The 13381-nt window shown below is 39.1% G+C and overlaps 1 protein-coding gene across 1 annotated transcript in view; it reads right to left on the bottom strand.

Annotated features, from left to right (window-relative positions):
- The window catches only part of LOC139711739 (uncharacterized), a 46210-nt gene extending 38581 nt beyond the window's left edge, over window positions 1–7629 (bottom strand). The window contains exon 1 of the mRNA XM_071623596.1: window positions 7132–7629. Coding sequence (XP_071479697.1) covers window positions 7132–7285 — 154 coding nt within the window. The 5' untranslated portion in view covers window positions 7286–7629. The remainder of the gene's footprint in view (window positions 1–7131) is intronic.
- Window positions 7630–13381: the final 5752 nt, after the last annotated feature.

Here is a 13381-nt window from a genome sequence, read left to right as displayed (position 1 = left end):
GTCATCTAAATCTGCATGCGTATGACTTGGTTTTATATTTAGTATATTTCATAAGCCATATGGATTATCATGCTGCTGCGTGTGATCCATTTAGATTATATTACATTAAGCACAAATGAACGTGTTTACAAGAGGCCTGCACGCTTGTTGTTCCCAGACTGTGAGAAATAAGTTATGACGTTCTATTGCAAAAGGTAAACTTCTTGAAATTGGTAATAAGACTTAGGTATTTCAGATTTTTTTTAAAAGATGATAACATGGCAAACTGAACAATGCAGAATATGCAGCAAATACCTCTCTCTCTCTCTCTCTCTCTCTCTCTCTCTCTCTCTCTCTCTCGGTTTATCAATACAGTTTCGAGAAATGTGAATTGATTACTGTATGTGATACACAATGTTTCATTCGATGCATGTTTTAACCCTATTTCTCATGATTACATTCATATTTTATCAATATGTATGTATTTACATTTTTTCTACTTCCCTATAGACATGTTTCAATTCTGTTTTCATATACAACAATATTCATATCATCAATATTGTCCACCTTTGGAAGAACGTGACCCATTCAAGCTTTCCCTCTACCCCTTTTCAAAATAGGAAAAAAGTCCTAATTGATTGGATGACCCAAATTTGTGTCAGCAGGGCAACTTAGAATAATAGGAGGAGCGTTTTGGACTGTCAGGCTATCACGTGGACTATGTGAGGTGGCATCGCAAATTTTAATTTCCATTATTCCCAAGGAGAGTGTATGGTGCACTAGGTTATATCACACACTTCGTATGTCCGTTCTCTCTCTCTCTATTCATTTGTCTATCTATCTATACCTCCATCCCCATCCCTCATTTCTGGCGTGTGGCAATTCAGTATAAGCACATCTACCACCACGTGACATCCCGCATGTTTTAAGGGTGAGTTCCGACATTTTTGCTTCCACCGTTAAAGTAATAGTTCTCGCTTCGATGATCAAATTTGAATCCATACAATGGCGTAACACTCACTTCACCACTCCCGAGTAGATGAAGGCATCCGCGGATAGTGAATGAGGCAGCTGTGTCCTCGAGTTTGAAACAAATAGGATACTTATAATTTCTTGAGAAATTGATATCTTGATTGTAGGATCACGTTTACTTTTGATTGCAATGGGATTCACTTGGAAGCGCAGTGTTAAGAGGCATGAACAAAAGAAGAAGACGATGTAAATAGATTATTTAGATTGATAACAACGATGATCACGATTCAATATCCCTTGAGGAGAAACTTGCCAAGGCAAAAGTGAACAAATTGATGTGCTTCGTCGCAATTTGCTGATTGCGCGCAATTATTCAGTAAAGTTTAGATGCGTTAGATCACATTTGCATCTCTGGACTGGTTGTAATTGGCAGCGGTTCAAAATAAATGTTCCGAATTGCACTTTCTTGGCATTCTGTCAATTAACTGCAAATCGACCGTATTATTACGTAATGTGAGATGCCCCGGTGAGCGCGACCTTTTTCGCCGATGTTACTGTAATAATTATCTAGATTAGGTGGATAAACACTCATCAGCGGTTCACGAGTTGCCTTTAACAATCTAAATCCACGGTCTTTGTTTTGACGTTGCTAATTATCTCGGCCAATCTTAGACAAAACTATGATCCTACTAATCAACGTCAGATAGATTCGAAAATGCTGACGTCATAACTATTCGACAGGTGGAGCAGCCTTCTTGAGAAATTCCCTCGATTGGATACCCCCATTAACAGGACCCCTCGATCACAAACAATCAATCTCCGCGTTCATCCTTCAACCCCGATGAAGTTTGCACTGTCATGACCGACTGAAAAAAATAGAAATATGCTTTTACCAAAACAGCAAAAATACGTTTTCGTTTGATATACATAGATTTTGGAGAAATATGTTAGTTCTTTATCGAGTGATCCACGTTTACAAGCTCTCCTTTTCAGTGGGTCATTATCTTCTAAAGCTTTATTCCTTCATAATGTCATTTCTGCAAATGAAGAGCTTGTTTGCGAAAGGGGCTAGATCCATTTTTGATGAAATTGAGTTATTACCATCACTGCACAGAATTCCTTTTGAGTTAGTTACGGTGAAAATTTAAAGTCCAGACAACCATTTGAACAGAAATTATTGCAAAATTAGATTTAGATTTTCCGTACACTTGTGTACAAATTCTCACAAACAAACCAATTTTTCTCCAAAGTACTTAAAGTGGATCTAGCTCCTTTTGCAAATAAACTCTTCAAATATGCATTGCTTGTCTTGTACTATCATACATTCATTCGCATATACTTCATAGTCTGTATATACTTTCTTACTTCTTTGCCTGTATATACTTTGTAGTATGTCTTTCCTTTTGTTTGATGGAAATGAAAACTAAAATGCTTAAATTGTTTTAACAAACGGAAATCATCAGCATTGATAATCATCGCTTATCGATTAGTGGCTATATATCGTGGTTCTAAAGAGTAATCGGTGTTTGCGTTGACGAATAGAAAAGCTGAGATTGAACACTCTGCAAATGTTGAATCAACATTTAAAAGGGCCGAGGAGTGACAACATTTTTGAAGTGCTGCATCCAACTTTTAAAATAACATTTTAAATGTTGAATCTAGCAGGAAAACCAACACTTTGAAAATGTTGTCACTCCTCAGCCCTGCTAATTCAACATTTGTGTTATAGATTGAATGAGGGAAGCTGCTCTATTTTTTCGTCTCTTGAAATCTTTCTCGCCGTTTATTGTTTAAACGCCCCTTGTCTTTTGATCTTGATTATACGGATAACATAGCTATACTTACGGGTTGAAAAATGAAATGGTGACGGGAAAAAAAGAAAATGCACCTCTTGTGCTTTGTCTTGGGGATGAATGAAAATTCAACTCAAGTCTAAAGGGATACCTTTTTAGTAGGGTGCGTTTGAAAAAGGTTACGTATAGTTTACACTGTTATGTTTTTGATTTGTTATTTTTTGGTGTCACTTGAGGGCACGAGTTAATTTTCGTAGAAAATAAACATTGTCCACTCATAATCCCAAAATACACGTTGTCAGCGCGTTGAGGAGTGAGTGTATAAGCGCATCGGAAACCTCAGCCAATCTCAATTAAAGCGACTATCTATAAAACTTTTGGCTGCATCTGCATATCAACCAGTTGATCTTTACCCCTGCTCTTAATGTTCTGCTGAGTAAATATTGTTGAAATCTTTTTGAATTGCGGCAAAATTTCAACACGAATTTCAACACACGGACATGCAGACAGACAAGAAAATATGGGAATAGACACAAACATACACACGGGTACAAACTCACATACAAGTTCCTTTTACAAACCCGCACGTACGCATGCTCTAAGATGCACATGCCTATTAACCATGCGTCATATATGCCCCGAAAACGCAGAGACAGTTTGATGGCGATTAAAGACGAAATCCTACTACGAACGCACGTCGGACCTTGTATCTTGTTGACATCTAACTTTCAGCAGTTGATGTCAAGTTGTCCCGTCACGCAATTTGGCGCCGCGTCGTGGCGTGCCGTGCGCTCCAGCCGGTTCAAGACCCATCACCTGCTCATCAATTCACTGATAAACGACCGGACTTTGTTTGCAGTCACTTGGAAAGCTGCTTGAACGGGCCGCCTCCGGCAAATTTATGGCGACCATTTCTATTCACCAAGTGATAAATCCTAACATACGCGAAAGCAATGTGATGACAGGAAAGACACGAACATGTAATTAGATGAATTCAATGGCACTCAAGTCTGCGCGAATCCGACTCGGTAGCCCAAAATTAATTTTCAAAGTATCGTACTTACGACTATATAAAGGGGAAAAGTTGCTCTCAGGATGGCCTACCTGTTGAAATAAGTATGAGTACAGATGCGTTCTTGTTTAACAAGATTGACCTATGCAATGTAAGCACTTTTCTCTCGCGTGGTCCTGCCTTCATGATCACCCTATAGCAGAATGATGAACGGGTGAATACACCAGGGCCATAACGATTCCTATGGATTTACGCGCAGGCACGGATTCGAACCTGGGATATCCGATATACTAGTCTATATGATACGGCCTTATGCCGTAACCCTCCCACAAGAGATAGACATGAGAGAGAAGGAGAGGAAGAGAGAAAAACGTATGATTTCAAACAGTTTGAGTAAAACGGTGTTCTCCCAAGGTTTGCTTTGCTGTTGTTGTTGTTGTTTTTTAATTCGATAACACCAATGCATGTTCGGATCTCAGTGTTAACGGTGGTGTAATGAACAAAACAATCAATTATTCTTCACGTCTGCAATGTTCTCCAGGGATGCAGAATGTACTGCACAATAGTCTTGGTCGATGATTCGCAAATAATTCGCAAAGTGGCGCTATATCTGTCATGGGTTTCAGGAGCTATATATTTCTTTTTCTTGTCAAATCTATGCCCATTTATAGCTGGGGTTCAATCACGAACCTATCTAAGGGGAAAATAAAATAACAACACGCTTTAGTTCCCCGGCAAACATATTTTGTGAATTTGCGTTTCATTCGGCCGTAATTAATAGGCTCAAGTGCAGAAATCACACGTTCGCCACTGCGCTTTTGTCAACACATCCGTTACCCTATGAAGGAGTGAGTCGACTAATTGGCGCCAATCCAAATTCAGCCCAAAACTATACCTCGCCCTGTCGTCTGTCTGTCTTTATAGCAGCGTGTATTCTGCTGAAGGATCCGCAAAGAGGCGGACTTCTCCTCCCGCCTTTTCCTTGCTTGCATCCCCCAGTCGACCGCCTGCTTCTTGTTACTAGGCGACGGAAAAACTCCACGTGCACGTCGGAATGCTTTCTGTCCAAACACCTTATTGATTACAATGGAGGCGCCATGTTTGCTCAAGTGTATTAAATTTACAAATTACACTCTCATGCTAATGCTAATTTCCTACGATAAATTATAAGTCAATATGAAATGACTTAAAGGTCTTACCTCATTACTCCCTCTCCCTCACCTCTCTTTCTATCTCTCTTTATAACTTGAGATCTTGGCATGATAGGTATTTTCTTTTCAGATCTGGTGCGTCTGGGTTGCTTACCAAATCTCTTTAATTCAGTAAATCTACAGGTGTGCGTCGTTGACATAGCTTCTATCAATATGGGTATGTGTATAATTTGATGAAAATTCTATAATTTATGAGCAAAAAACAAACAAACAAACAACAACAACCAAGGCGGGTGATTAATAAAATCGCACAAAAATGATCGACTGATTCAGTCAAATACAGGGAATCTATTTCGTCATAGCTTCAATCCGTGACATAACGAAAGAAATCTAAAAGTAATGTGGAAACCTAGAATATCTATGTAAGATTTTCAGTGCAAATCATGCTTTCGTCATGGCCAAAAGAGTGTCTAATTTGCACATAATGAAAGATTTGTAATGCAAAATATGTTCTTTCATCTGAGAATAAAATCGATTTCACAATTGAAAACAAAAATCGAAACATGGTTTTGTGGCATGTTCGAAACTTATTTCGTAGACAACAGGTCTAATAAAACACTATACTCCGACACACTAATAAACCGTTAATTGCATAAAGGTTCAGGTAGGCGAATATAAATGTATGTATTATATATATATATATATATATATATATATATACATACATATATATATATATGACAGCAATTAGTTTCTGCTCGGAGTCCTAAGAAAGTATAGATTCACAACAGTAGGTCAATATACAAACCCCGTTAGAGACGTAAATTTGACGAATTATCTACTTCAAAATACAATGTCAAATGTATTGGCTTGACAAAGCCCTATGGGCGAAAATTCGTCAAATTTACGTCTCTAACGGAGTTTTTATATTGACCCACTGTTGTGAATATATATATATACATATATATATATATATTATATATATATATAGGTATATATATATATATATATATATATATGTGTATTTATATACACTATATTCTTCTTTGAAGGGGAGAATACTCTGTTTTAATTCCCTATATATTCTCGCAACTGAAAGACATACAGTGGGGATTGAGCAAATCAGCCATCATATACAGTTTTTTAAAGTCCACATTGAGACCGGTAGAAAAGCCGTAAATCATCACTATCAACCTGCTTTTATCGCAACCAACGATTAGTACAATTTTCAATCATCCATTACGCGAATATTTTACTTGTAGAGACGGTGTAGGAAAAACAATGAGAAAGTAGGAGAAACACAATACGTTTCTCCCTTTTATGTTTTTTTTTCTGCCATTTATTTTCTTCATCATAGCAAATTTTGCGAAGCCAGATATTTCTCTTCACGCGAAAAACTAGATAGTTAAGGTCTCATCCTTTTTTTTTCAGCAATACTATTTTTTTTTTCACAGCAATGGAATGCGCTTAATTCTGAAGGATGATTGTCATTACCTTTTAATTCCCCACATGATCACGTTTCCCTCTTTCTTCCCCAAGAAGAAAATAACCGACAACGATCTAGCAACCAAATTCCTTACATTGAGTTACAACCACTACTCTAGGTCACATGAATTCGTACTTCCTTTTGCCGTTTAAAATGCAGGTGTAGATGAAACTTGGCGAAATTGCAAGGGCAACTGCAAGTGTATTTCTTTTTCTCTCTCTCAAGGGTTAGTAAATATGTGAAATGACAATTCTGGGAGAAAATCACTCCCCAAAATGAGAGATCACTTAAAGGAATTTTGAAAATCAATAACTTATTGAAATGAAGCAGGGGTTTAGAAATGAGTGTATAAAGACCTCTTTTTTTTTGCTGGAAAGGAATATCACAATTTTTGCATGTTGTTGTTTTTATCTTCCGTGATAGAAACATATACGAAGAATTTCAAATCTTGAAACTAGCAAGAGCATCAACTTGATATATCGGTAAACAGCACAAAACATAAAGTTACACATTGCCAGCATATATCACTTCCCGATGTTCTTTTTTTATTTAAAAAATATTTAGTTTCAAGCCTCGAGTATACTCACATTTCGGCCTCATTTTGACATCCGTGGTATATGGTGAGTAACTGACTTTTAAAAAAAAAGTAATACCCTGAAGCTGCCAAATAATAATAATGATAAATTTGTAACGCAATGAAACCTGATGGTCGAATTTTATTCTTAATGATATACTTACGCATTGGCCCGTATAATCTGTTATATCGCTGGCCTTCTGTGCCGCTCACATTCAGAATCGCCAAGGTCGCAAGGATCAAAAGACACCATGACCACAAGTTTGTGAAAGTCATCCTCTTACTCGTCAAAATCGTGCTCGCTTCTGACATTGACATCGTCTCAAGGTGCTGAAAGAAGACTGTCCCTTTCCTCTTTTCTTTTTCTTTTTTTTTAATGTAGGCTTTGACAGCCCTCGGGGCTTGGGTGCTTGGGAGAGTCGATAGAGTAACCCGCCTGCACACTTTTTGGAATGGCTTCAAATTCTAAGATAGTTCTGAACGTTATTTGAGTAGAACTGGTATCGCCTAAAAAGAACGGTACTTTTTCTTTTCGGTTTTGACCAAAGTTTTCAAAGGTGGTGGCTGAAGCCTCGCAGGCTGGGAACCAATACTGTCGTTCTCGTGTGGAAGTGTGGTGGAGAATATGTCTTACGGTATTTCTGTCCGATCCCTTCGCTCTGTCGCTGATATTTATAAGAAACGAATCGACGACTGACGAAGTGCGAGCTTACGAGTGACTCTTGAAAGACTGGTCAATGAGTTGAGGGCGTGTTCCGCGAGGCACGAGCTTTGATAGGCTCACCTACTGTAGGTAAGAAAGTATAACGCACGCGCAGACAGGAAAGCGCCATCGATCAGCACACACGGTGGTCGCGTCAATCATACACCTCATGCAATACAGACCCCAGACTTCTAAATGTCCAGTGTCTCTGTGCCATGAGGATCTGATATGATTAGTGTCGACTAACTAAAGCAGAAGAGCATGTATATATGACATGTTCTCGTGCATACGTGTGCATGCCGAAACATGTTGCCCCTTTATACATGTGATTTTGCATGTATGGTATGTTTGATGCTGTCAATTCTGTTGAGTGATATTCTTTTCTTGTTTGTTTGTCTGTCCGTTCTGGGTCTGTTTTTTTTTTTTTTTTGGTTTTTTTTTTGTCTATGCCCCATCATTTTCACAATACATTCAGCAACATTATGCCATTATAAAGTGAGATACAACAGCGACTCGTCCATCAACAAAGTATATACATTCATAAGAAAACTGTCTCCACTCAAAATAGCCAAACAACCTGACAAGCGCTCCAGCTGATGCTTGCAGGCAAATTCATAGTTCTTTTTATCGCTGGTTATCATTACAGCATCGTCGTTAATGATAATGAGGACGATAATAATGATGGAAAATGGTAACCAATACAGTGGCGTTGCAACATGAAAGTATCAGTGAAATGATTGTAACATGAATTATACAAACCAGCTGGATGCTTGCCAAGCCGGGCAACAAGTGATGAGTTTTTGTTCACATTTTGATAAGATAAAGAGTAGGTCTACGTATAAATGCCTGTTTAAGTTTATAACGGCAATGTTCGAGAAATGCTGATCAGTCCTAAGAAAATGATCCGGAACTCCGAAGTCTTGTAAGCACTATTACAGTTCTACATTGTAACTGATCGCAAATTAGGACCACAAAACAAAAATCGTGATATTGGTTCTTATTTCACAAAAATACACACGTTTTCATCAAAACTTCGTCCTCACATAAACTGAAAGTTATATTCGATTTGAAAGTGACGGTAGAAGTGGCAATATTCACGTTGATGCTTATCAGAGCCAGTGTGATTGAGGGCCATCCGACGCCATATTTGTCTGCCCATACACATGCAGGATTATGTCGCTGCGACCACCACGCGAACCAAAATCGGAAATTGACGGCATTAGGCCTTCTCTTTTCTAACTTGGCGTGAAAGCGTACCCCATCTTTTTTTTTTTACCGGAAGCACTCTTAGAAGCCGGTGTTAACATTATTTCATTCATTAATTCTCGTGATAATGGAAACATCTCCTACTCTATGACATAGGAAGCAGAAATAAAAACGTGATGCGTCAAGCGAATTTTCCTCAACGTCAACTAATATTGTAATCTTTCTGATTTGTTTGAATAAAAACAAAAATAAAAAAGTTAGAAAAATAATGGTTTGCACAGATGAATGCATTCATTTCTTGTCCGCGTAATGCTGCACGGTTCGTAATGATGTAAACAATGTTTTTCCTATATGTTACAAACTCGAAAAATTTGAATGAAAATGAACGGTGTTAATACTGTGAACGCATATATACCGAAAGAACTCACAACTTCTTTATAACTGGTGAATGTGCGACCCGGTTTACCCGGAAAATTCTGGAAGGAATGATGGTATAAACGGGCAGAGAAACAATGAAACGTTGGTCCTATGTTGACTGTGGATGCGCTATCGTCATCAGTAGAGTCTGAAATCACTGGTGAAATTTGATGCTGAATCAAGTCGAGGTTTTGTTTTTTTTTTTTTTTGCGATCATTTTGTCATTTCGGTTATTATCGTCATTCAGCGGATATTCTTTCTCTCCCCTAATACTCTTAAAAAAATCAAGTCCATTGCAGAATGCGACACACGTGATAAGTTTAATTTGTTCTTCAACATGCAAGTGTGTGTGTGGGGGGGGGGGGGGTGGGGGGGAGTGAAGCGGGGTGCCATGAGTGATTGGTGTGTTTGGTAACTCCTGAATGGTTAGGAAACATAGGTTGGAACATACTTGTGTAGTATATATGACGGGGGGGGGGGGGGGGCAGGTGTTTCATAAAGCTGTTCTTGAAGTTACGACTTAAGAACGACTGGTGATTAGTTCTTGTGCTGAATTACTGAAATTCTGATAAGTATAACACAACAGACATGTTCCAGTCGTCCTTAAGTAGTTCGTAACTTCAAGAACAACTTTATGAAACACCTGCCCCCCCCCCGTCATGTATACTACACAAGTATGTTTCAACCTTGTATGTTTCTTAATCATTCAGGAGTTACCAAACAGCTTTATGAAACACCCCCAGGACTACACTATCGACATATGTATAGTGAGAAAAAGATAGAGGAAGATATATATATATATATATATATATATGTATATATATATATATATATATATATATATATATATATATACATACATACATATATATATGTAGAGAGAGAGAGAGAGAGAGAGAGAGAGAGAGAGAGGGAGAGCCAGAACGAGAAAGGGGTGGCCGAAGATAAAGACAAGACTTACTGTTTCGTGAAACCCTTCATGAGAGCAGACACGTAGTTATTAACGTCATTAGTCGTATACGCGAACCTCTCGGTTTATAACATTGACAGTTATACTAAGATTTGCGTCCTTGAGTGTCCATGTCAAACGCCGTTATCCCTCACGTAAAGCCACCCTTAAGCTCTTAAAAAATAATGTTCGAAGCTCTATAATAATGGTACGAGGACATCGCTTGAATCTTGTTTGAAAACACAGGCCGCAAGTGTTGAGCATATCACGTCTTCTTATCGCCACTGTCTTGGGTGATTGGTATTTACAACTTCAGTTTACTGATTGTCCCCCGTGCAGCATAATGATAGTCAGGACTTGTTTTTGAAAACATCTCCGGGCTTCTCAAAAAAGTTTGGTTTCCCTACACTAAATATGAGAATATGTTATAGACTAAACAGTGGCCTCTAAAGCCCTTTTTACACTTGTGTTTCTTAACCCCGTATTTTCTCTGACCCAGGACTATCGTTAGTCCCGTACCAATTTTTTTCAGCTTTTTACACTCGCCAATAAGTCCCGTACTAAGCTATTGTCCGGGGCTAAGTAGAAAATTGACCTTTTTATACTCGTATTTCTTAGTCCGGTACTTTCCAAACCACATGCATATTCATGATTACGCTGTGCACTGTACACGTACACGCACGCACCGGCAGCACTTGATTATCTCGTTTCTGATTGGTCAGTGGGGGTCGGACTTCGTCTCTGTCGCTTAGCCCCGGATTATCTTTTCGTTCTGTTTACACTCGTTTACTTGGCACCGCAATTGCGGTGCTAACCCTGCTATTTTACAGGGCCAGATAGTACGGGACTATCGGTGGGGCTAGTCCACTTTGGCAAAAACGAGTGTAAACAGAAAGTGGGCTAAGGAAAGTCCGGTACCAACTGTGGGGCTAAGGGGGGGGGGGGGCGGCTTAGCCCGGTGGGGCTAAAGGGGGGGGGGGGGGCTTAGCCCCACCGTTGGCTAAGCCCCCCCCCCCCCCCTTAGCCCCACCGTTGGTACGGGACTAGGCAAAAGTTTGCAAGTGTAAAAAGCCCTTAAGGCGCTCGTGATTGGATCGTCTGTCATATTTGAATGGCTTTCATCTGTTTCGCAAAAGGAAAGACAATCGCCAGCGGAGTATCCATAACGATTGCATAATTCTGACACACGGGAGAAACGTGTGCAGCAGAAAACTGATCTGTGATGGGACAGACGCAGACAGACAGACAGACAGACAGACAAACAGAAAGACAGACAATATACACTCACACACACTGACATATTCAAATGGCAAACGAAATGGTTACTTCACAAATTCGTGAGAGCAAAAATGGAGGATAGCGGACGATGACCGGTGACATGCACTGAGTGTGCTGGACGTTGTAGTATATTTTGTGACATTTTGCAGGAAATTATTCGAATTCAACTTTCGTCATACGTTACAGAGCATCCAGTCACTACAGCCTGTTTCATGATTATGGAAGAGAAAGTGCAATAACGAATTTCCGTCAGAAATAAGCCTCATTTCGAAACCGGAGTGCCAATGTTAATTCCGGTAGTTTATCAAATAAAAACCACAACCAACAACAACAAAATGAACAAAGAAACGAGCACTTTCACCATTACAGTGAGTACAAAAAGAGAGAAAGAACGAGGGAATCGTGTTCAGGAGCTGAGCAGCGAAACTCTCATCAGATTGTTGTCAGTTATTAATATTAAAACACACACACACACACACACACACACACACACACAGGAGGAAGCAGTAAAGTGAAGTTGAGAATCGTACAAACATTATAAATCTAATATTGGTATGGAAGGAGGATTTGAAGTAAAGTTTTAATTAAAGAGACGAACTATCCAAAAAAAAAGTTATATTTCATACACACAATGTTAAAACGGGAGAAAACAATGTGGACAGCCGACTTACTCATTGGCCCAAACACCCTGTTATATCGCTGAGCGTCGACCAGTAAGACATTCAATGAAGCAACAACCAGAGTTGCGGCAACACACATGAACCACAAATTTGCCACCTTCGCCATCAGATCTCTGTTGTTGGCACCTATCCTCGGCATGTTTCCGCGATCGCCCCAGACAAAGCTGATCTGTGAAATGGACGTTCCTCGATCAATGCCTGATTTATTTATGGCTGTCAAAAAAAAAAAAAATGTCATTGGCCACGCCCCTCAAGGCGTTAAACTCAACAAAACAAAACGAAATATCTCCCCAAACGGAGCAAATAGTTGTCGTGTCTTGACGTGTGACGCCGGATGTTCAACCAATAGAGAAAAAAGGAGAGAAGTTAAAATCCCAAAGCAAAAACACCAATGACAGGAAGAACCGGATTTTGGGTGGCTTTTTTTCCCCGCGGAGACCCATTTGGTATTAATAGTTACGTCCGAAGAGACCTTGCTCCCAATGACTGACATCACCGAAAACGTAATGTCTGTGCGTTTGATTTTGAAAACAATCCGGCATCTCAAAGAGATTCAGCGCAGTTTTGTCGATGCGCAGAGCGATAGGCTACGCATATATCATCATGCTGTCACCTCGACACTCCCAAGAACGTTTTTTTTTTCAAAGATGAAATCCACAACGAAGTGGAGCAGATGCGTTGAAAATATAAGGGGCAAGTGCAACGGAACTCGTCTATGAAACAAATAGCACAAATTGCAACTCCATGGGGAGTTAAACAATGCACACCAAATACTGAAAAGTTATAAACGTACTTGTTCCACGAAAAACAAATAAAAGGGAAAACTTAGGGTAGATTACTTGCAATGTCACAGCCTGATTATGAGGATCTTGTTCTTGTTGGATGGTAATGATAGTATGACTATAATGATTATTGAAGGACAGTTATGTGTTGCAGAATGTTTGGCTTTAGTTAAAGAACAATTCACCTCAGTAACTGTGATATCACTTTCCCCATACATTTTGTTAAAGTATCCAAGAAACCATTATAATGTACAAACGTAACAATTGCCTGTAACGCATCAACATTATCACAACACAGCTAGTGAATACAACACATTTTCAGCAATAGGTTTCATTTTAATGGTAGCTTTAAACTTACTTTTTCTTTTCTTAATTCATTATCTACGTCGTTATAGGAAG

Source organism: Diadema antillarum, unplaced genomic scaffold (assembly GCF_040938485.1).
Source record: "Diadema antillarum isolate AM-2024a unplaced genomic scaffold, OU_Dant_1.0 seq00001698_RagTag, whole genome shotgun sequence".
In the NCBI taxonomy this organism is placed as follows: Eukaryota; Metazoa; Echinodermata; class Echinoidea; order Diadematoida; family Diadematidae; genus Diadema; species Diadema antillarum.
This window is presented reverse-complemented; position numbering and strand designations above follow the sequence as displayed.